The following is a 24114-nucleotide window of genomic DNA, read 5'->3' on the forward strand; positions in this document are numbered from 1 at the left end:
ATTATGAAGGTTTTCTTCCCCCCTGTGGTGTCATATTCTTCAGTATTTTTCACTTCTACAGTAAGTATATTAGAGTCATAAAAATCCATATAATTTTTAAAAGACTCCACTGTGGATTTTTAAAGATTATGGTAAAGCATAGACAACATAAAATTCACAATTTTAACCATTTAAAAGTGTATAATGCAGTCTCATTAAGTATGTCCACAATGTTGTAAACCATCAAACCCCACACTCTTAAGCACTTAATCTCATTCTCCCTCCACCCAAGCCCTGGCAACCACAAATCTGCTTTTTGCCATTGTTGCTTTACCTGTTCTGGACATTTCATATAAATGGCTTTTTTTTTCCACTCAGGAAAGTATTTTCAGGATATATCCACATTTCAGTGTTTTTTTTTATCGTGGAAAAAATCATGTAACATAAACTTACTCTTTTTACCATTTTTGAGTGAACAATTCAGTGGCATTTAGTACAATCAAATTTTGTACAACTATCACCATTATCTAGTCCAGGAACACTTTCAAAACCCTAAAAGGAGACCCTATATCTATTGAGCAGTCATGTCTTCTTTTCCCTTTGCTCCTGACCCTGGCAAACACTAATCTACTTTCTGTGTCTGTGAATATTCATATTCTGAATGTTTCATATATATGGAATCATACAACATGTAGTCCTTTGTGACTTCCTTCGTTTAGACTAATGCTTTTAAGGTTTATCCATGTTGTGCAGGCAACCATTGCAAAGTCCTGTGTGCTAGGACCCATGCCTGCTTCTGTGGGCCTCTAGGTAAAGCATCTGACTGAGTCATGCTGTCTCCAAAGGCTGACCCTGGAAGTAATCTATGTCCCTTCTTATCAGAATTTATTGACAAACTACCTATGGAGTCAAGCCTGACATAACTGCTAGGGAATGCCAAGGTGAATGGCAGAGTTGAAGGTGGGGAAGGGAGGACCTTTAAGTCCTGCACCCATTAGCTAATGGCTGTGCAGGGGAAGAGCAATCCAAGACATACAACATACTATATGTAACATCACTCTTTATTATGAAAAAAACAACAAAACAAAACCAGCAATTGTGAATGGGGAAAATAAACAAAACAAATGACCCTTCAGATGGTTATGTTACCTGACCTATAAAGTAACTTCAGCCTCTTGGTCAGCCAGGCCACCAGCCCAGTCATGGGTATGGCCTTAGGCTGGAGAAAACACAAAACAGAACTACGGGGATGAAGGCAAAGATGACAACTGAGGGGTCTTTTTAAGATATTTGTTTGAAGGCCTCCTCTGGGATCATGCCCTTCATCTTCAGAGGAAGAGTTGGGATGTCAGAAGAGCCAGTTCCCTCATTGAGTTTCATTCCAGGGCACCAGGTTCCACTTTCTTGGCCTTCCCAAAGGCCCAGAAACACTCATCATAACCCACTTGAGACCCAGACCTCACCTTGAGCATAGTGAAGACCTGAGCAGCTCTGGTGTAGTGCCACTCATTGTCCTGAAGGCACCTGGAGTGGGAGAACAGGTCATCTCCCTTAGTACCACAGGGCAGACACTCAGACCAGGCAATGCCACCACTAAGTCTATGTCGCTATATCTATGCTGGGACAGATGTGCCAGAAAAGAGCACAACGTGTAATGATGAGGAAAGGCCTAGTGAAAACCAAAACCTCTGTCACTAGCATCCATACCCACTAGAATACAAAACAAAACTAGAAGTGTTCAGAAGAACGCAGGAGCTTAATAATGTTGATAAAGAAAGATGGTTGAAAAAATAACAAACGGAAACCTAAAAATGCAAGTTTTCAATTATACTTTATTGCGCTATAGTGCACATAACATAGTGCTTGCCATTTCAAAGTATACAATTCAGTGCTTTTTAGTATATTACACAAATGTGTAACCATTACAAGTACCTAATTCCAAAATATTTTCATCAGCTCAAAAACTCCTTAAGCATGAGAGATCACTCCATATTCCTTCCCTTTCCCTAGACCCTGGCAATTGCAAATTTGTTTTCAGTACCTATGGATTTTCCTATACTGGACATTTCATGTAAATAAAATCATACAATATGTGAGCTTTTGCGGCTGGCTTCTTTCACTTAGTGTAACATTCTCAGGGTTTATCTATGTCATGATGTATGTAAGAACTGTGTTCTATTTATGAATTTATAATATGCTGTTATATGAATGTACCATATTTTTAATCAGTTCATCTGGGTTGTTTCCTAGTGGAAGAAAACTGCGATGAACCTTCCTGTACAAGCTTTTGCTTGAATGTATGTTTTATTTCTCTTGTCATATATTTAGGAGTGGGATTACTAAGAAATATGGTAACTCCATGTTTAACATTTTGTGAAACTTCCAAAAAGTTTTCTGCAGTGGGTGCTTCATTTTGCATTTGTACCAGTAATATATGAAAGTTCTAATATTCCCACATCCTCATCTACACTTACCTTCTATTTCACTTAAAAGCCGTCTTAGTGTATGTGAAGTGGTATCTCATTTTTTATTTGCATTTCTCTAATGATGCTGAATATATTTTCATGTGTTTGTTTTTCAACATATCATCTTTAGAGAAATATCTATTCAAATCATTTTCTCATTTTCAAATTAGGTTGTTGTTTGTCTTTATTGTTGAGTTGTAAATGTCCTCCAGATATTCTGGAAAGTATACCTTACCAGATATGAGATTTGAAAATATTTTCTACCATTGTTTGCTTGTATTTTCACTTTCTTGATAGGGTCTTTGAACACATAAAATATTTTTATTTTGATGAAGTGAAAGTTGTTTGTTTCTTTAGTTGCTTGTAGTTTATGACTCATATTTAAGAAACTGCTGCCTAATTCAAGGTCATGAAGATATACACATATGTTTTTTCTTAAGAGTTTTTATAGCTGTAGATGTTACATTTAAGTATTTGAGCCATTTTAAGTAATATTTAAATAAAATGTTTGGTAATGGTCAAAATTCATTTTTTTGCATGCAGATACAGAGGTGTCCCAGCACAATTTGTTGAAAAGCCTAGGTTTTTTTTTTAATTTAAAAAATTGACACCTAGTTGAAAATCAAATGACTATAAATGCTATGGTTTATTTCTAAACTCTCAATTCCATTGTATTGATCTATATCTCTACCAAAATATTAGTACCATACAATGTATTTTTTCTTTTTTATTGAATTTACTAGATGACAATAGTTAAAAAATTATATAGATTTCATAATGCAGTCTTGATTAAAATAACTTTGCAGTAAGCTTTGAAATTCTTAGGATTGAGAATCATGAGCCCTTCAAATTTATTCTTCCTGTTTGATATTGTTTGTAGTATTCTAAATCCACTGCATTTCCATGTGAATGGATGACCTTATCAATTTCTTGAAAAGAGCCAGCTTAGGATTTTGATTAGAATGGTATTGAATCTTTGGGCCAGTCTGAATAGTATTACCATCTTAACAATATCACATCTTGAAAACCAAAACACAGCATGTCCTTCCACTTTTAGGTGTTCTTTAATTCATTTAAAAAATATCTAGCTGTGGCTGGTGTGGCTCAATGGATTGATTGAGTGCTGGCCTGCAAACCAAAATATCTTCACTTTGATTCCCAGTCAGGGCATATGCCTGAGTTGCAGGCCAGAACCCCAGTTTGGGGTGCACAAGAGGCAACCACATATTGATGTTTCTCTTTTTTTCTCCCTTCCTCCCACTCTCTCTAAAAAGAAATAAAATCTTAAAAAAATTAAAAAAAACTATATTTCAAACACTTTGAAATGTAAGGTTTTTACTACATTAAGTCTTCCTAAGTATTTATTATTTTTATTCTATTATAAATGAAATCATTTCCTTAATCTCATTTTAGGATTGCTCATTGTAGGACAAAGAAATGCAAATGATTTTTCTATATTGATCTTCTTTATCTTTCTGGTATTTTTTCCATTACCATTTAGTCCCTCATAACCCATGCTGCCAGAAATCACCACACTGTTCACCATGCCCACCAGCCCTTTTTCCTTTTTGATCAATCCCTCCACAACCTAACCTCGGCCCCATTAGTTGTCATCCTGCTCTCCATCTATGAGTCTGTCCTCATTTTCCTTGATAGTTCAGTTTGTTCATTAGATTCCACATATGAGTGAAATCATAGGGTACATGTCTTTCTCTAAATGGCTTATTTCACTTAGCATAATGTTCTCCAGGCCCATCCATACTGTCACAAAAGGTAAAATTTTCTTTTTTTATGGCTAAGCAGTATTCCATTGTGTAAATGTCCCACAGTTGATTTATCCACTCATCTACTGATGGACAATTGGGCTGTTTCCATATCTTGGTGATTGTAAATAACACTGCAATGAATACAAGGGTGCTTATATTCTTTTGAAATAGTGTTTTAGGTTCCTTCAGATATATTTCCAGAAGCAGAATAGCTGGGTTGAAAGGCAGATCCATCTTTATTTTTTTGTGGTATCTCCATACTGCTTTCCACAGTGGCTGCACTAGTCTGCATCCCCACCAACAATGCGAAATGGTTCCCCTTTTCCCACAACTTTGCCAGCACTTGTTTTTTGATTTACTGATGATAAACATTCTGAGCAGCGTGAGGTGATATCTCATTGTGGTTTTAATTTGCATTTCTCTGTTGGTTAGTGACACTGAGCATCTTTCCATAGCTCTATTGGCCATCTGTATGTCCTTCTTGGATAATTGTTTATTCAGATTCTTTGTGCATTTTTAATTGGGTTGTTCAGATTTTTTATTGAGTGTTCCAAGTACTTTATAAATTTTGGATATTAGCCTCTTACCAGATGTATTTGTGAATATGTTCTCCCATTCTGTGGGTTGTTTTTGTTGTTGTTGTTGATGATGATAATGATCATTTCCTTTGCTGTGAAAAGATTTTTTGTTTGATGTAGTCCCCTTTATTTTTTCTTTTGTTTCCCTTTCCAGGGAACATATATCAAAAAAAAAAAAAAACATTGCTACAAGCAATATCTGAGATTTGTCTATGTTTTCTTCTAACATTTTGATGGTTTTGGGTCTAATATTTAAGTATTTGAACCATTTTAAATTTATTCTTGTGTGTGGTGTAAAAAGATGTTCTACTTCCATTTTTCTTTGCATATCTGTCCAATTTCCCAAACATCATTTACTGAATAAACTATATTTAGCCGATTATATGTGCTTGCTTCCTCTGTCGAACATTAACTGACTATAACATTTTGGGTTTATTTTTAGGCCCTTCAATTCTGTCACATTGACCTATGTGTCTATTTTCATGCCAGCACCAGGCTGTTTTGATTACTATTGCCATGTTGTACAGTTTGAGAATAGGTAGCGTGATTCCCTCAATTTTTTTCTTCTTTCTCAGGATTGCTGTTACCATGTGGGGTCTTTTGTGGTTGCACATAAAGTTTTGAAATATTTGTTCTAGTTCTGTGAAATGTGTCATTGGAATCTTGATAGGAATTGCATTGAATCTATAGATTGCTTTGTGTAATGGGGACATTTTAATGATGTGAATGCTTGCTATCCATGAACATGGCAGATGCTTCCACTTATTTATATCTTTTTTAACTTCTTTCTTCAATGTCTTATAATTTTCAGAGTACAGGTTTTTATATCCTTGGTTAGGTTTACCCAAGGTATTTCATTCTTTATAAAGCAATTATGTATAAAACTGTTTACTTAATTTCCCTTTCTGTTAGTTCATCATCAACATATAAAAATGAAACTGATTTCTGGATACTAATTTTGTATCCTGAAACTGCTAAAGTCATTCAGCTTTTCTAATATTTTCCAAATGGATTTGTTAGGATTTCCAAGTAAAAGATCATGCCATCTGATTATTACACTGTTAAAAAAAAACTTTACATATATCAATATAAAATTTGGTTATTTTTTCATTGGCCTACTACTTTTGAAAGCAAAACTATCCAAATGCATATTTCTCCAAATTACCTATGTGTTCCCATTATTTAGCCAAACAATCTGTGATCTACCTCCTACCCTCGAGCAAATCCAATACTCACTTCTGAGACCACTGTGGTTTCATGCCAGACTGGATAGAGAAAAGCAGCATCATATCTTGTTGCTCCTGGGAGAGGGTGGTCTCAGAACTGCAGGAGGATGTGAGCACGGGGATGGAGAAAGTCCTCTGAGTCTCCCTGGTGGTAGCATCTCTCACAAACAGCTCATCATTCAAGGTGTACATACTGGAAGGGAAAATGTGTCCACAGACAACAGACTAATAAACAAACCCGAACCCTAAACAATGATCCTACTTCCATCACCACTAAGGATCCAGATCTTCCCTAACGTGACTAAGTTTACCCACTGGATTCCTTACGTGGAAGCTCCACCACTCCCACTAAGCTTACCCTTTGAGAGAAAGTCTACCACTTTCACTAGATTTTTACATATAACCCCCTTCCAATGACTCTGAAAAACAGTCCAAGAACGAGGACAGTCTAAAACCATTTTCAGAGGAACACATAATGTCACAGAAGTCATGTCATTTCACTAAAGTAAAAATGTAGTTAGTGTTGGTATCATGAAGAGAACCCAGTGTTCTAACTCCAGAGCTCACACTCTTAACCCCAATGCTGGACTGTTTCTTGGATCTACCTGTTGACTTTCCACAATAATGAAAAAAAAATCTGCACTGCCACATACCCACACCCTTGACACTGGGCTGTGCTACCAGTTTCTACCATGAGCACAACACTCACCTGGAACTGCTGGCAGGGGTAGCAATGAAGGTTCGGGAGAAGGCACACACACAACCCTGAGACTGTCCTTCCACTTCAACAACACTAACAATTCCACCTCAAGAGTCACAATGCTTCACAAGCTCCCACTGCATTCCTCAGTAAGGGTCGGACTCCACACATGCCCAAGGGGACAACAGTTCACTGGGAGTCAGGGTGACAGGAATGGGGAGGGCAAGGATAGGTGCAATCTTCTCCCACTAACATGGACCCTACTATGCCCTGGGACAACCACTTCACAAGTTCATTCGATTCATTTTTAGCAGCTACCCAAGAGGTGGGCATTATTAGCCCCAGTTTGCAAAAGAGGAAAAAAGAGTTCCGTGTAACTAGCCCAAGGTCTCAGAGTAAGGATCAGGGATGAAAGCCACCAAAACCCACACTTGTATCCCTAAGAGCTCAGCTGTGTGGGGCTGACAGGCATGGGTGCAGGTCAGAGCAGGATGGGTTCGGGGCAGAGTGGAAGCAGGAGAACACAGAGGGAACAGGAAAAAAGGGGAGGGGTCAGGGAAGTCGAGAGAGTTCTGAGAGAGGTCCCAGGCTGCAGGAGGGACAAGTGGGGCATCTGGAGGGGGGGGTCTACACACACTCACCCTCCTTCAACACTCCACTGACCCAGACAAAGATCATGCTTTCCTGAAAGAAAAGAGTGCAGGTGCTCAGTCACCATCTACACCTCCCAACCACCTACATCTTTCTGGGTCAGCCCAAGGGAAGAAGTGGATTCTCACCGACAGGAACCACATGTCCAAGATGAAGGAGCTGAAGTCATTCTGAGTTTTGGGCAACACACAGAGGGAGCACACAACATCACGTTTTGTATGTTTCAGCAGTTGAAAGCGCAGGTCTGTGGGGGAAGGACTGCAAAGGTCAAGGCTGCCACACCCAGGGATCTATGACTGGCCCCTTCATGACCCCTTTGGCTGCCCAATCTTCCCCATCCTACACACACTGGGGTCCTTGAGGTTCTTCATATTCCTGTTATTTTTGAAGTACTCAAACAAGCTGCTTCCTGGAGACACAAAACAAAGAAAAGACCAGGATGTGGTAGTCTGGCCAGTGTGGGTGTTGCTACAAGCTGGCCTGTGTCTGCTTGGGAGACACACAGCCCAGGAGCAGAGTCCAAGCTGTGATACTCACGGATCTGGATCATTCGGGTTGAAGGGAATGGTTAAGGAGAAACAGGCCTCATCGTGATAAGCACCAAGGAGACTCTGTCTGTCTCCAGAGTCATAGATCAAGTAATATCTGTGAGGGGACACTGAAGACAGTATATCTCCATGGTCTGGACCTCAAATGGGACTTGAAGACTCCCATGAGCAGTCTTGTGCTTGTTGGCCCAGTGTGTCCCAGCCATCTCTCATTCCTGGTGGGTCCCAGGGTACTCACTGCTGGAGGAATTGCAGCATCAGGCTCTTCACAACATCAGGTCCTTTATAGCTTTCCTGCAATGAAAGACATTTGAGGCAATGTGGCTGATAAAGCCTCCCTTGCAATAAATACCCCAAATGTTGACCTTTCTCCCTCACTTTGTAAGGCTTTAAGTTGGGCTTGGCAATGTCAGCAGTAATTGGTGGGGTTAAATCCTGGCCATCCTGGAGAAGGGAAGAGGAAGTTGACTGTGTAGACAAAGGAAACTTGTCCTCAATAATTAGGGGAATGGATGGGTTCATGGGATAGTGAAGGACAGAAGTCAGGAATGAAAAGAACTTAGAAATTTAATGGGAAATATTACAGTGGGTATCTGCATCATGAGGTCCTGGAAGTCTCTACTGTTCTATGCAACTTTTGTGTGTGTGTGGCTGTGTATGTGTTTCTGTCTGTGTGTGTCTCTGTTCCTCCCTCTCTTCCTCCCCACCTCCTTCCCTCCCTCCCTTTCTTCTTGTCTCACTCTGTGTCTGTGTACATTTCCACAGAGACCATATTCATATCTTTTACAGAAGTCCATGTACCCCAAAATGCATAAGGATCTGAAGCAAACGTGTAATTTAGGCAAGACTCAAAGTGCTTGAGTGCAGGTGTGCAGGTCGTCATTGTGAGTAGAGATGATGAATTAAGGCACTTACCAAGCGTAACAACTTGGGGAAACATTTCCTGATGGCACTGTCCAAATCCAAAAACAGAAAGAAGTGGTTAAAAGTTTGGGTTGCAATGCTTCCATTTAGTGAAAACACTGATGACATGAACAGAGACAGGTGTTCTCCCCACATAGCGGCCCCCTCGTCGGCCTCTGAACTCAAGGAATCTGGGTCCATTGCCTGCTGAGCACTGGCCATTTGCCATATGGAATCTCAGAAACACAGAGTCTCCTCATCTCTTTCCACACCTTCAGATTTATATTTCCTCCCACCCTCCATCAAGTTTTCCATCCTGCCCTCCCTCTCTCTCAAGCCCTCTGCATCCTGCTAGTTAGCTCCTGTCCAGAGGGCCATGATTCCTTTTTCCAGTGCTTTAAGACACAGCATTTAGACCCAGACTCCAAGGCTTCTTAACCTTCTCTGCATCCCTGTGTTCCTCCTGCTCCCCAGTAAGGGCTCCAGAGAAGCGGTAGGGGGTGGGAGCCCAAAGCTCTGCTACCTCACTGGGGGCCCTGCATCCTACCAGGACCAGGGCCAACCCCATGCATGGTCCAAAATGTTGGGGCAAGGAGGTGAGCAAGGGAGGGATAAGGAAGCAGGAAGGGGAAAGGGGAAGGAAACGAAGATAGAAAAGGAGATCGGGAAGACATAGGGGAGTGGGGAAAAAAGAAAAAGGGGAAAAAGTGAAGGGAAAGATGTGTGGCCCTGAGTGGAGGATGGGGGCCAAATAAGGAGAAAGAAAAAGGGAACAGGACACCCCTACAACAGCCCTTTCCTTCATCTGTTCTTGGATGGCCCTGAGTCTCCAGGTAAGAATGGAAATCATGCACTTGGTGGTCTAAGGGCCATGGGATGCTGGTTGAGGCTTTGTCAACTGTAGGAGCTCAGTCCAAACTGAGAGTTGGAAATGCAGCAGCCATGGGGTCAGGTGACCTCTCCTAGAAGGAGGAAAGGCCAGACCCCAGCTCAGCATGGGCTTGGGGGTCTCTGATCCCCTCTTATGATCACCACCTTCTCTCCTTATGGTTCCTGAGCATCTGTGCCGGTCCTAGTTGGTTCCTTGCCCGAGGAATCCTACCTGTGTGGAGTATCCAGGGCTCCTCTGAAGGACAAGGCAGGTGTGTCATGAGTGGAGTGAGGGGCAGTGCCCCTAATAGGATTGTCTTCTGTCTCCTCAACCCCCTATGCCCTCTGCCTTCCATTGCTGCCTCAGGAGGCCCTTTGCTCACTGGTGCTGGCTCACTTCTGACCCTGACTCAGGAAACCCTGGATTTTCCCAAGGATGCCCCATCCCCTGGCATTGTAGTAAAACAAGGGTTGTCATGATGACAGCCACCCAAGTACTGGGCCCTTGGCATGGGGTGGGAAAGTTGCCATGTCAGCCTGGGATTGGAGGGGACACAGCTTTTGAAGCATGGGAAAGAAGGTTCCTCCCAGAATAGGATAGGGATCCTCTATGTCATCTCAGAAGCAGGAAGGCCTATCTGAGTCTGACTCTGAGGTGGAAGATATTTCCTAGTCCAGGCCACAGTATCTGCCTTGAGCCTCAACACTCAATCCTGGTGACTAGGGGGAGCCCTGCATTCTAGAGCATACCTTTAGGTTGGCAGGCTAGAGAAACGTAGATGGAGAGAAAGAAACCAGACCCCTAGAGAAAACTAGATGCAGAGTCAGGAACCAGACGCCAGACATGGGGAACAGGTGAGCAGGTCAGAGGAAGGATGAGAGACCTTTACACATAGGTAAGGGACACAGAAAAGAGAAGGTGGAGTTTGTGGTTCTCTCAAAGACCCAGGGTGCCAACTTCTGTGACAGGGTTCCCAGGGATCAAAGGTGTCCAGGAGGGCTGACAGGGCTTCACACTGATCTTTTGTAGGTGGATTGGTCTGGGAAGGTGTCACACAAGGGATTCCCTTCCAGCCACAGCTCTTCGAGCTTCAGGCCTTTGATCTTCCCCAACTCCCAGGTGGAGTTAAGTTGCACAATGCGTGGAGGAAATTAAAAAATGGTCCCAGGGAAAGAGGGACATCCAAGCCCCTGAACCCACAGCCCCCTCCTTTACCCACAGGTTCCTGTGTCTGACCACCATCAGCACTCTCATAACCACTACCCACTACCCTCAACCACTCTTTGATCTGTCCCTCTCTCACCTCATTTTTGGACAGGTTCAGGATCCTGATTGTGGGGACCATCTGTGTAATATCAGATAGGCCATCCAGCTGAAACAGTCTGTTGTTGTGCAAGTTCAAGGACAACAGCTTTGGGAAAGAAGAGTTAGAGTGATGGTTACTATCTGGGACTTGGGAGGCAAAACTGCTCTCTGTCCCACCTGTTCCACCCCCAACCATAACACCAGGACTGGACCCATGGCCTCACCTCAGGGAAACTCATTTTGATGATCTGCAGAGTGGCAGTCATGCAGTTTCTGTGATTCAGTATTATATCAATATCATGGTGCACCAAGTCTTCAGGAAATCCAGAGTGGAGAATGAGAAGGTTGAGAGGTGGCCAGGACAAGAACCAAACCTTCCCTCATAACCATCCCTAAGGCTCGCTCCCAAGCAGTAACCTCTGTCCTCACCTGCCCCAAAATTTCTGCTGTCAACCGTACCTGGGTCATAGCATAGACTCTGGAGATCAAGAGCTTTCTGGGAGACATCATATCTTTTGCTCATGGTCAGCTGCACAGAGAGATGGAGACTGAGCTCTGATGTGGTGGTGACAGGGAAATCAGGGTTGTGAGGTCGAACTGCTGGGTCTGGGGCTAACATGTACCCTTGAGACTGTGTTACCTTTAGTTGTGTCGTTTTTTCTGGTGCCAACTTATCCCGCACAGAGTAAGGTACAGCAGAAGTATCTACAAAGATAGGTATCTGCAGGGAGAAGAGGAAGGGTAAGCACTGGGAAATCAAGTTCCAAAGACAAGGACCAGCCCTTCGTGTTTTCCTTTCTCAAACTAAGTACAGACAATGCCCTCAACACACACCTTTTTGTTTTCCTCATCACAAATCTTGTAGCTCTGAACCCTGTGCTGTGTGTAGTGGAACTACAGGGATTCAAGCAATGACAACAGTGTCAGGGGCTCATGGCCACAGCTGAGCTAGGCCTCTCCGCATTCCCTGTGTGCCCCCTCATCTGGCTTCACCATCCTGTCTTACGTCCACTGGAGTGAAGGGGACACTGCAATGGCTCTGGATTGAATTCATTAGCCAGGTCTTGTCACACTTTTTTCCAAAGGGAATCTAAGGGTCAAAAGAAGGGCACAGAGACAGGAGAAACAATGTGGGATAAGGCTGGAGAACAGACCTGACACAGCACTTTTCCAAACTGCTACTCAGCTTTAAAGGGCTCTTAAAGAAGAGATCAGTGGCACGATTTCTTATGTTTCTGCCAAATTGGGGTTCTTACAACCATTACCTCACCATTCAAAGCTCTCCTCCCCATAATCAACTTAAAATGTTAGACATTTTCCTTCTTTTATAAAGTTCCAGGTGATCCTATCTAGGACACTGCTCGACCCTCTGACAAGCTTTCCAGAGACTCAGCGCCCCATCTCCCACACTCAGTGTGAGACACACAGAGACATCCAGTATGAACTTGCTCCATTTCCATGGCAGTAGTTCCACTTTTGCCTTTAGACAGCCTCCTCCATTTTCCTTACAGTCAGCCTGTTTCCTTTTATTGCTTCTCTGAATGTGCCCTTAGATGAGTAAAGAATGTTAAGTCCTAGTAATAAAAAGGGAAGATTGTAAACTGTCCCCAGCAGAGTACTATCTCTACATGAGACCAACAGAGGTTCGCCTGACCTTTCCCTCCAGCACACTCCATACATTATTCCAGGATACTCACTGTGATCTTGAACCAACTAGACTGGGTTCCATCTTGTTTGTCCTCCACCATCTCTCTCTTGAGATGCTTTCTATTGCTCCACAGAGTGACACGGATTTGGCCTTCATTATGCCATTTCACTCTCCACTTGTCGTATCTCATAGAATAGGGAGTACTGTGGAGAAGGAGTGGAGGAGAAGGGTGGCCATAAATGATAAGAAAATCTTCTATACACTCTTCCTTCTCTGACATCAAGACTGCAATTGGTGAATCATGATTTAACCTCTAGCACTCCTCAGTTTGCCAGTGAGATAATAAAAAAAAAACATTGACAGTGAAAGAACTGCATGGTCCCAAGGGCTGCTACATGCAAACCAGGCTGCCTGGTCACTTACTGTCTTACTTGGTACTTCAGGACACCCCTCCTGTCAACATTTCCACCATCCTTCTGGATGTGTGAAGGCTGAAGCTCATATCCACCATGCGGACAATGAGGGTTCCTCTTGCCAAAATCACCTCGAAAGGACTCCAACCTTGCTTTCTTCCTTGGAGTGGTCTACCAGTATCATTGTCTTCTGAAACAAGGAAAACAAGTGCAAGTTTGGAGACATGCCTCTTCCTGCTTGCCATGTACCATTTCTTAGGCTATCAGCATAGTAGGGCAAAGTTCCAATCTTCCCTAAGGGACCAGTCCCTCAAACCCCAGAAAGGAAACTCCTCTGCCTGCTCACATAGGAGAGCCTTTTCTGACAGGTGATGCTAGCCAGGGACAAATCCTGCAGGATGAAGCAGGAAGAGCAGGATGAAGAGGAGGAGGGGAGAGGGGAAGAGGAGGAGGAAACTGTGTTGAAACTTTTTAAAAATGGAGCAGGGTGTATAAAGAACAGAGGTGTATGCCTCCAAGGGTTGCATAGACTGGACACCAGCCATACATCAGAAAGCCATGTGAATCTTGCCTCTCTCAGGGCTCTCTAACTACCTCAGCAATACATGGGAGGCCATCTCTCTCATGCTTCTCAAACTCAATGAGCCACTAAACTGATTCCACTAACACTCAGCAAGCTGTGCTTCCTTTGCTGGTGCAGTACAAGCTTTAGTGTCAGGTGCAACACAGGTAGCAGCCTCCTAAACTGTCCCCCTCCCTCCAACCTCGGTCCGAACAGTACTCTATTTGAAATATCCAGAGAAAGCTTTCTCTTCGTCCAGTCTGAAATGCTTTTGAGACCAGGCAACAACTCTTTCTAATCTCAGCTCTTCTATAACATGGAAACTGGAATGGTGTTTCAAGTACTATTTCCCAATCTCTACAGGTTCCTCCTTTCTCTTTCTGTTATTGATTTCCAATTTGATCCCTTTATGGACAGAGAACATCCTGCATGTAATTTCATTTTTTTTAAAACCATAGAGATTTCTTTAAAGATTTTATTTATTTATTTTTAGAGAGGGAAGGGATGGAGGGAGGGAGGGAGGGAGGGAGGGGGAGAGAGAGAGAGAGAGAGAGAGAGAGAGAGAGAGAGAGAGAGAGAGAGAGAGAGGGAGAGACAAACATCAATGTGCAGTTGCTGGGGGTTCTGGCCTGCAACCCAGGAATGTACCCTGGCTGGGAATCGAACCTGGGACACTTTGGTTCCCAGGCCACACTCAATCCACTGAGCTACGCCAGCCAGGCTGTAATTTCATTTTTTAAACGTGTGGGGGTTTGTTTAGGTGCCCAGGTCATGGCCTGTCTTGATGAATGTTACAGACACACGAAAAACACTGTATGCTGCCGCTGTTGGGTGGAGTGTTCTATTTGTCAGCTGGATCCTGTTAGTTTACTGCATTATTCGAATCTCTTCCATCCTTGTTCATTTTCCCTCTAGCAATTTTGTCTCTTGCTGAGAGTGGCTGCTGAAGACCCCAACTGTCATTTTGGACTTTGCTACTTCTCCTTTCAACACCATCAGTTTTAGCTTTATGTAGTTTTTGGCCATATTGTTAGTAGTGTACATCCTTAGGATCAGGATGTCTCCCTGGTTGAGTCATTCTTTTATCTCCATATCATGCTTCTCATCTCTTAAAATTTTCAGCCCTGACATCTACCCTATGGGAGATTGTAACCACAAGTATGCTCCTAAAGTGTCTTGGTAATGCTGCACTCTGTGCTCTCTCCTAGGAGTTGTGTTGCTGTCCACCCCTCACCTCCACAAACACTCCCAACAATGTATGTTAGTTCTCCACATGGAGGGAGTTGGCTTTTTGTTTCCATCTACATAAACGAGGTAGTCTCGATTCTCTATCCCATATGTGGATTCACTAATGGTATTTTATCTTTACCACATGCACTTGAAACAGTGCACCAGCAAACAACAACACCAGTGCTTTGAGTGGGCAGGAAAATTACAGAAATTAGACTGTTAGAAGCCAGCTTCCTTTGGGGTCTCATATTTAAGGCGCTCTAGGTTTGTGTGTTGCACATTTGTACATCAATTACCCCATGTTTCCTCAGGGCCACTCGTGAGTAAAATTCTGATCATGGCTGATCATTCAGCAATGTGCTGATGACAACCAGGCCTCAGGTTAATGCTTCCAGAGAGTCATTGCTCTCACTGTGTGGCCCACTGTCAGGACAATCTTAAAAGTCACAGGCCTTGAGACCTTCCATGTGTGTGGCACTGGAAGTGAAATTGAACATGGGTAGAGCATTTTACCCATGAATACCACTTGCTTAGTTCCCAAAACTTGGAGGACACTTGAGTGCTCTCTTTCTCTGACACTGCACAACCCAGCAATCAGGACATTCTCTAGGCCCCGCTCCGAAAGTCTATCCAGAATCTAGCCACTTCTCACTACCTCCATTACTACGTGCTCTGCACAAGATACCAACATCTATATGGCATTCCATCTAGTCCTCTGGTTTCATCCCTGCCCCCTCACTGGTGGTTTTCAATCCAACAGCAGAGCACAGGTCTACACACTTCACTCTGCTCAAACATGCAATAAAATCGTTTGAAGCCCACGAGCATGTTAAAAAGTCATGAGTTCGTAACACCAGTAAACAACAATAACCACACCAAAGTGGCACCTTATTTGGAAGTGTTGGTGAATGCCAGGAAATCAAACCATGTCCATGAAAATCAAATACAAGTAAAAAAAAATAAAATATTAAAAGGGAGCAGTAAGGGTAAGGAGTGAACACATGGTTTACAGGAAGAGCTAGAGTAATTTTTGAGAACTGACATTACTTCAGCAATAACGTTGCCGAGGAAAAAGTAAAAAAGTGAGTTTGCTAACAGCTGCAGCACTTTTCAGACCAACCAAGTGATTACAGTGCCTGAACAGGGGCCAAGGCTTCCCTCATCAAGGTGCTTCATATACAAGGCACCTCAGTCATGGCCTTGTTTTGGGAATCTCTCAGGAGAGTGGATTTGTGATAAAAGCCACAGAGGGATACTACCACACACACCCACACACAGACACCCATACACACATACAGACATCCACTTATTGAATATTTGCATCTCAGCACAATCTCTGTTTCACAGTCTTGCTGCCAGAATCAAAAGTGGTAACAGGGCCATTATAAAGCAGCTAGTACCTTCCACTTTGAACGATGCAGCCAACTTTCCTTGTTCCCAAATTACTTATAGGTGAAAATCACCTATTAAGGCTCACCACCATCGTAATAAAGGTATAAAGCATATGCCACACTCCAAAATGTTCCCAATTAATTTCCTCTTTATCTCCCAGGTCTATTTAAACCTTGATCTGCTTTCTGTCACCATATATTACTTTTGTCTGCTCAAGAATTTCATGTGACTAGGACCATGCATTTCATAGGCCTTCGTGTCTAGCTTCTTTAAATCAGCATAATTTCTCAAGCTGCATCCGTGTTCTTGGATTTCTGGCTGCTGAGTGAGATCCCCTTGTATGTATCTGCTCACCTTTGATGTTGCCTTAATGAGGTTTCAGGAAGAAGTGAAAGTAGATCTTTGTGTTCAACAAGCCATCTTTCCTGAATAGTCTTCTACTTGTTTGCAATGGATATGACCTCTTCCTCTGTCACTCCTTTATCTCTCTAGGGAAATATTATCTGAAGACCCTTACCAGCCTTTTCTATCAGTCTATTCCCTCAGTGAAAATCATTTGATTTGTTGAGTTTGCTCTGTCCCTTCCTTGCTTACCCTGGGCTATGACTCTCTCCTGCAGGGGAGGCTTCACTGCCCAGTAGCCCTGGGCTTGTGGGTGGCTTGGGTTTAATCCATCCCTTGGCTCTGGTCTCACCAGTGGATTAGCTTCCACCCTGGCCCTTCCACTGGTGGCCCCTGCTTACCATTGTGTCTTCCCATGTCCTTTCTGTTTTATAGACAGATTATTCTCTCTTCCTTGCATGGGAATTATTCTTTCATGTTTCCTACTACAGTTATTTATTTATTATTAACATATGATATGTATTCATTATTAGAAGTTATTCATTATTCCAAAACCACGAGTATAAAAATTACAAATTTAACACTGTAAAATGTTTGCACTCTCAACCCTTAAATTGTTTTGGCAATATTCAACCTTGTTTACACACTAGAGTAACTTGGGGAGACTGAAATAGCCACTAGCATTTAGCAACACCCATAACAATCAAAGAGAATTGGGGTCAGACCCAGACCACCATATTTTTTAAACCTTTCACGTGACTTCAGTGTGCAACCAATGTTGAAAACCACTGCGGTAAAATACCAACTTTTGGTTTATGCATGCCAGAAGATCCTAGGAATGACTGCCACCTCATTTTGCTGACTGTCCACTCAGTGTTTGAGGTGCTAGTGATTCCAGTAGCTTGGATCAGGGACTGGTAAACTATGGCCTATGGGCCGAACTTAGCCTGTGGCCTGTTTTGTGGAGCCTGTAAGTTGGGCATGTTTTTTTCATATTTGAATTGTTGAAAATCAAAAGAATAATATTTCTTGACACATAAAGGTTCTTTGAAATTCACACATCAGCACCCATACATAAAGGTTTACTGCAACACAGCCATACTGTTTCTATGGTGGCTTTCACCTTACACTAGCAGAGTTGAATGGTGACAACAGAGACCAAACAGCCCGCACAGCCTCAAATATTTATGCTCTGGCCCTTTCCAGAAGAAGTTTCTTCAGCTCTGGTTTAGAGCAAGTGTCCCTAAAGCAAGTGCACAGTACCTTGAGTGAACGGTTGGAGGTCCCTTTAGCGAAGCCCAGGGAAATTTATTACAGTTAATTGTTTCAATGTAGGGTCTTTCCTCAGCAATCTTTCATGGTCAGGGTCAGGGTCAGGTGTGGGAACTGAGTAAGGGACCATCATTAGACATCAAGCTGGCTGAAGTCACCAGATCCAGAATTTCATTTATTTATATTAAGCTCTTCTGTGTTTATTTCAAATAAATATTTATATTGCATTTCTTTTCCACTAATCAGACTTTTGAGACTGCTCAGATTTTTCAAGATCCAAGGTACCCGTTGACCAATAAGCCACCTTCAAAGGTTCCTGTACATCAAAACATGTTACCTGCGAGGTTAAGTGCTTCCACTTAGCCTGTGTCTCTAGGATTCCAATATCTCCACTGAGATAAGGGGACTGTGTCAATGGCAGTATCTACCATCCCATCTCCTCTGTAGCTTACACAAGTCATCCACTTCAGAATACTTCAGAGATGAAGATGTCCTTCCAATATGTTTCTCAATGCTGTCGGGGAAAGGAGTGTCCTCTGAGTCCTTAACAGCAGCTCCTTGGTCCACCAACATGCTGGCCTTAAATGCATTTCAATGCAGATTACTGCAAGTGATAACTTTTGCAGCTGTTTTACCACTGCATGCTTTGGGACGCCAAAGAATCATCCAACATCAACTGGATCTTTTCTATCTTCACATCTTCCTAGGTCAGATAACCTATTTGAAATCCCCATTTCCTCTCGGGCCCTTCAGTTGCAACCCATTTTAAGGTCAAGTACTCTACCTATGACTTTAGAGTTCATTCTAAGTATTTCATAAAAATAAGGCATCTGCCCTGGCTGGTGTGGCTCAGTGGATTGAGTGCCGGTCTGCGAACCAAAGGGCTGCTGGTTCGATTCCCCGGTCGGGACACATGCATGGTTGCTGGCCAGGTGCTCGGATGGGGGGGCGAGCAAGAGGCAACCACACATTGATGTTTCTCTCCCTCTCTTTCTCCCTCCCTTGCCCTCTCTCCAAAGATAAATAAAATCTTTAAAAAAAAATTTAAAGTAAGACATCTTTAATGACATTTATTACATAGCCTACAAAACCTCTGTGAGGGCCTGGAAAGTGGGCTTAGATGCCACACAGCCAGGAGAAGCTCATTCATGCTATGAGACCTCTATATGTACCAGAAACACCACTGCTGTCTGCCTGCTACTTGACATGTATGACAGAGCCTGAATTCCACAAAATCTGCTGTGGTTGTTCCATAAAACACAGACACCTCCTTCATCATACATAGCTGACCACATCATTGACCTATATGTGCCTCCCATGTCATTCAGTTACACCTCCAAGTCTCAGGATGGTATGCTTGATACGTGGAGAACTGTTTGGGGAGCCTGTATGCAAGGGGTTCTAGCACGCACATGCACACACTCACTCAGTGACTCACATAAGTCTCTACTTTTGTTTTAAGCTTTTTGGTCTCCACAGTACAGCAAAGTACATGAGTATTTACAAGCGTTGCAGTACTTTCCAAATTAGCCAATTCACTGTATATTTCACGGAGCCAAATTTGTAAGACTGTAAATGAAACTGTTCACAATGAAAATGTTATTTTTTTATTTGTTGCAATTATTTTGGAAATATTAGTCTTACATCCAAATCGCTATTACCATAGTTTGGTAGATTTTCTTCAGTCTTATACAAAGGCAATTATATTTAGAGTGTTGCTTCTCTTCATATTTACACCATTATTAACTATGTAATTATGTGTGTATTTTTTCTTGCCTTACTGCAATGCCCAGGAGTCTCAGCTTAGATCTTGAACAAAAGCGGTTATTTATGAGTCATTTTTGCCAATTCTGTCTTCAAATGAAGTGCTTTGGATGTTTCACTGTTATGTATGGTGTTCATTATAAATTTTTTACATACCTGTTATCAGTTTTTACAAGTATTTTTGTATTCTTGGTTAGCTGAGTTATTGGTGTTCATGTTTAATTTCCATGGGTTGTTGAATTTTATTGTATGCCTGGTTTTTCTCCAGAATCTTTGTGATAATCACCCTATTCTTAGTCCTTTTTCTTATTAATGTATTAAGTTACATGGTGCACCTCCTAATGTTAAACCAGCATTGCAAATGTAGGATAAACACAACTTTGTCATGCCGTATTATGTGTTTTGCGCCATTGCCGCATTTAGTTTGCTATTGTCTTATTTCTACTTTTCACATTTCTATACCTATTTAAGATGGACCAGTGATTATGTCTTCTCACTGTTTGTCAAGAATATTGCTTCAATATCAAAGGGTTTTTTTCCCTGGAATTCATCCATATAAAATTTCAAATTATGCACCTGTCTTATCTTTTATAGCTTTGCTGTAAGTGCAAGCATGATATGATACCATTTCCACTCACAAGTGGCTGCTGATCTGTGCCTCCTAATTTTCTCAACCCACTATACTAGAGGTTTGTGTTCTTACATTTTGAAAGCACTAACATCTAGCACTTTCTCCAACTCTTTCATATCTGTTATCAATTTCATTGTTTTTTGCTCTTATTTTACATAGGTACAAAGTATTAATGTGCTAGAAGAAGATTAGGTTGAACAAGGTCTACCCTAAAACGTTTTCTAAAACACAGTAGTACCTCAAATAGTCTGTGGGGAAAAAAGTTCCATTCCCATATAAGTTGAGGAAACTAGCTGCTTTAGACTGAATGTTTATGTTTCAACTTCACACCCCTAACTTGATGATACCTGAAGACGCGGCCTTTGGGAAGTGATCAGGTCACGGGGGAAGTGCCCTCACCTATGGGATTATTGTCCTTATAAAAGAGACCCAGAGAGCCCCTTTGGCCTTTCTGCCAGGTGAGGACACAGGGAGAAGACAGCCACTTGTGAACCAGGAAATGGGCTCTCACCAGACACCGACCCTGCCAGTGCCTTGATTTTGGACTTCTCAGTCTCCAGAACTGCTAGAAATAAACTTGTGTTGTTTATAGGCGACCCAGTCCAGGGTGTCCCCTTGTAGGAGCCTGGACCAACTAAAACACTACCCATCCCTTTGAGATTCAAGTTGCATATTAGCATATTACCTTAAGAAACGTTACAGTATGGAAATCCTTTTACCTTCATTTCTGTATGTCCCAGATTCCTTTAATGGAAGATCACATTTTTGTTGTTGCTGTCTATCGGACATATTGTGTCGCTGAACAAACTTGGAAGTGCTGAACTGAGAGAAAAATAAGGTGGATATAATATAATAAAAATAAGAGCAAAAGTAATAATATTCTTTAACCATCCATCAAATAATATGTAAATTGCCCACGATGTAAACACAGTCCTTTATTTCCTGAATTGCGCTGACTCCATAGCATCTACATGATTTTTATGAACAATACCCCTCCTGATTTTACTTAACATGTTTTTCTTAAATGCATTGTCTATTGTTTTCCACATGAAGAAAAGCAGGGAGTTTTCAAGGGGTCTAAGAAGCAATGGTTAGAAAATCAAAACCTAGGAGTGTTTGGTTGGAATGGTTTAAACTCTTTAGGGACCCCAAGCACAGAAAGATTGAGGCATCCCACCCCACATGCAGTTTAAAGAAACTACTGAGTCCTGGCTTGGTGGCTCAGTTGGTCAGAGCGTCCTGCCATACACTGGAGCATGGACTGGTACACCAAGATCGCGGGTTCGATCCCAGTCAGGGCACACACTTAGGCTGTGGGGTTCACTCGCTGGAGTTCGCTCGGGCGGGGGGAGGGGGAGAGGCAACTGATGGATGTTTCTCTCTCATATCGCTGTTTCCCCTCCCTCTCCTCTCCCGCTCTCCCTTCCTCTTTCTCCAAAATCAATAAACATATCCTCAGGTGAGGATTTAAAAAATAATGATACAAAAAGAAACTGCTAAGCACCAAAGAAAATATTATAAATAAATTCTGAAACTTTGCATGATGCTTCTTTCACACTTTTACTGAAAACAATCAAATTCCTTTGAAAATTATTTCTCTCTTTCTCTTTGGTAGCAAATAAGGGACAGACACGGAAATCAGATTTGTAATCCTGTATACAAAGTGGCATCTAAGAGGTCACTGGCGTCCTTAAGAACACATGAACAGAGAAGGGCAGAGCCATCACACAGTACAGACAGTGAATATGGGAGGGTGAAAACAAGAGCAGGACTTTGATGTGGGGACAGGGAGGGGAGGCAAGGCGCGGGTCTTACCCGGTTTCTCGAGCCTGGGCACTGAGAGAAGCCCACAAACCCCTGCCGCGCTGCCCTGTGCCACGGCCAATTCTCTCAGAAAACTTGTGCTAGGGACTCCCAGTCCTCTTACCTAAATGGTGCCCCTCCTACCCAGTACCACCCAGCGCTCACCCAGGCAGGATGTAAATGGGTGGGAAGGTTAGTGTTTGAGCCAGTCTCGTCAAAATTTCCCGAGCCAGGGCACAGACTACAATTTTCACAGTCTTCTGAACCTACAGGTGAGACTCCCCAGAAAGCTAAGCCGAGCTACAGTTTTGGAGTTACCACACACTTCAGTGGCAGACATGGCCACAGGGCGTAACATGGCTGCAAGACCCATGTAGCATGCAGCTGTGGAGCCCTACCTGACTCCCAAGACCTCTCGACAGAGGCTCCAAGATGGAAAGATGCAGGTTTGAAGAGCCCTCAATCTTCCTGTGACTGAGAACTGAGTCTCGCGTGATCACAGTGCTGTACGCGATCATAGCGCGGTACAAGACCGTAGGGATATACATGACCCACAGTGATTGGGTTATACATGACCCACAGTGATTGGGTAGTGGCAGTGCTCACGTAACTGCCAGAGCTTTGCCTGTCCAGTGATAGTAGGAGCCTCGAAACTGCTGGCTTAAGAATCGGCAGCCTGCCGTAGTCTTCAATCTTTACTCCCATAGTCCTCAGTCTTTACATGATCAAGGTGGCTGAACCGGACATGTGATCATAGCGGCATACGTGACCGTAGTATCCACACAACTCTAAGAAGCCATTCATTTATGTAATTTTGTGGGCTGGAGCTTCCACATGCCACTAAGTAGTAAGGGCCACACGACAGGGGGAATACACATGGTGGGCAAGGTTTTTAGGAGTCCACGGTGCTCTAGTGGCTTGAAGAGCTAGATCTACCTCATGACTGTAGTGGCAACAGATCCAGAGAGACCACAGGAACTCAGGTGCAGATGTGACCAGTAGCTCCGGGCCTGCCATGTAACTATAGCACCCACATGATGGCAGCATCCGCGTGACCACAGCTTTAGGAATTCACAATGCTCACAAGCTGGGTACAATGACAGCAGGGTCTCCTGATCTGCGTGTTTCAGGAGACCATCCTCTTCACAACACCCTGCGATCTGAGGTTGCCCATATTCCTGGCTTCCCCAGTGATAGTTGTGCCTCCAAGTGACTTTTCTCAATACACAACTTGGGCTTCACCTGCCCCCACTTCTTCTCTAGTGTGCTAATTTTATGGGTGTTTTCTGATACGTTAAACATAATATGTAAATTAATACGTGGCAACAAAGCAGGTCCTTCCTAAAATCATAGTCGTTGCCTTATTGTAGCAATTACTTCAAAAGACTAAGCTATGGGCAATTAAAATAAGCATTTGTATTGATCATCTTGAAGACAGACTTTAAAAAATTTACTCACTTCCAATTTCAATGGATATCTCTACATGTGGTAAATGTTCCTAACATTCTGATTAGGTACATATCCGCAGTGTTCCATGTTAAACAATGCTCTGATTCAACATTACTTTATGCAAAGAAAACAGCATTCAACCTAAAACGACATTAAAGAAAGAAGACTAAGCTTTGGGTACAGGTAAGTGTTGTTGACTTCATTTCGTGTGAGTCTGAAGAAAACATATTTCTGGGTGCTCTTTTTGATTTATGCTGTTTCAAAGCTCTAAATGTTTTCTTTCAACTTGTTTTCTTTTTTTTTCAAATACTAAGGGTAGAGTTTCCATTTGCTTTGTGTCTGTTTTTCTCCTGTGTTTACATGCCACAGGTCTTGACTTCCAAGGTGTTATTCTTTTCCTTTAGAAGTGTATTTTCCTGTCATAATACTGCCTAGGATCAGCTTTCTCTGGATTCTTGCTCCATCTCCTTCCCCACAAATGTGTTCACTCAATTTGATTTCTGAAACCAGCATTTTTCATTTTGTTGTTCTAGTGGAAACTATATGCTTGCTAGTCTGAAATCCCTAAGGGCTTAGTTCACCACAGCACTCCGATCTGTTGCTGACTTTGTGCAGT

General features: G+C 42.6%; 1 protein-coding gene across 1 annotated transcript; it reads right to left on the bottom strand.

Moving 5' to 3' along the window:
• Positions 1 to 1260: 1260 nt before the first annotated feature.
• On the bottom strand, positions 1261 to 22567 carry LOC123805043 (nuclear RNA export factor 2-like). The gene is given in 23 exon segments (XM_045817471.1): positions 1261 to 1305; positions 1443 to 1503; positions 6025 to 6207; positions 6724 to 6796; positions 7356 to 7398; positions 7494 to 7609; positions 7715 to 7770; positions 7903 to 8010; positions 8152 to 8207; positions 8292 to 8357; positions 8829 to 8865; positions 10702 to 10820; positions 10994 to 11098; positions 11217 to 11305; positions 11452 to 11521; positions 11633 to 11713; positions 11827 to 11886; positions 11999 to 12082; positions 12690 to 12843; positions 13064 to 13199; positions 13202 to 13243; positions 18280 to 18430; positions 22448 to 22567. Coding segments are annotated over 23 exon segments (2055 nt in total).
• Positions 22568 to 24114: the final 1547 nt, after the last annotated feature.

Source organism: Phyllostomus hastatus, unplaced genomic scaffold (assembly GCF_019186645.2).
Source record: "Phyllostomus hastatus isolate PE091 unplaced genomic scaffold, TTU_PhHast_1.1 phas_scaffold_28, whole genome shotgun sequence".
NCBI lineage: Eukaryota > Metazoa > Chordata > Mammalia > Chiroptera > Phyllostomidae > Phyllostomus > Phyllostomus hastatus.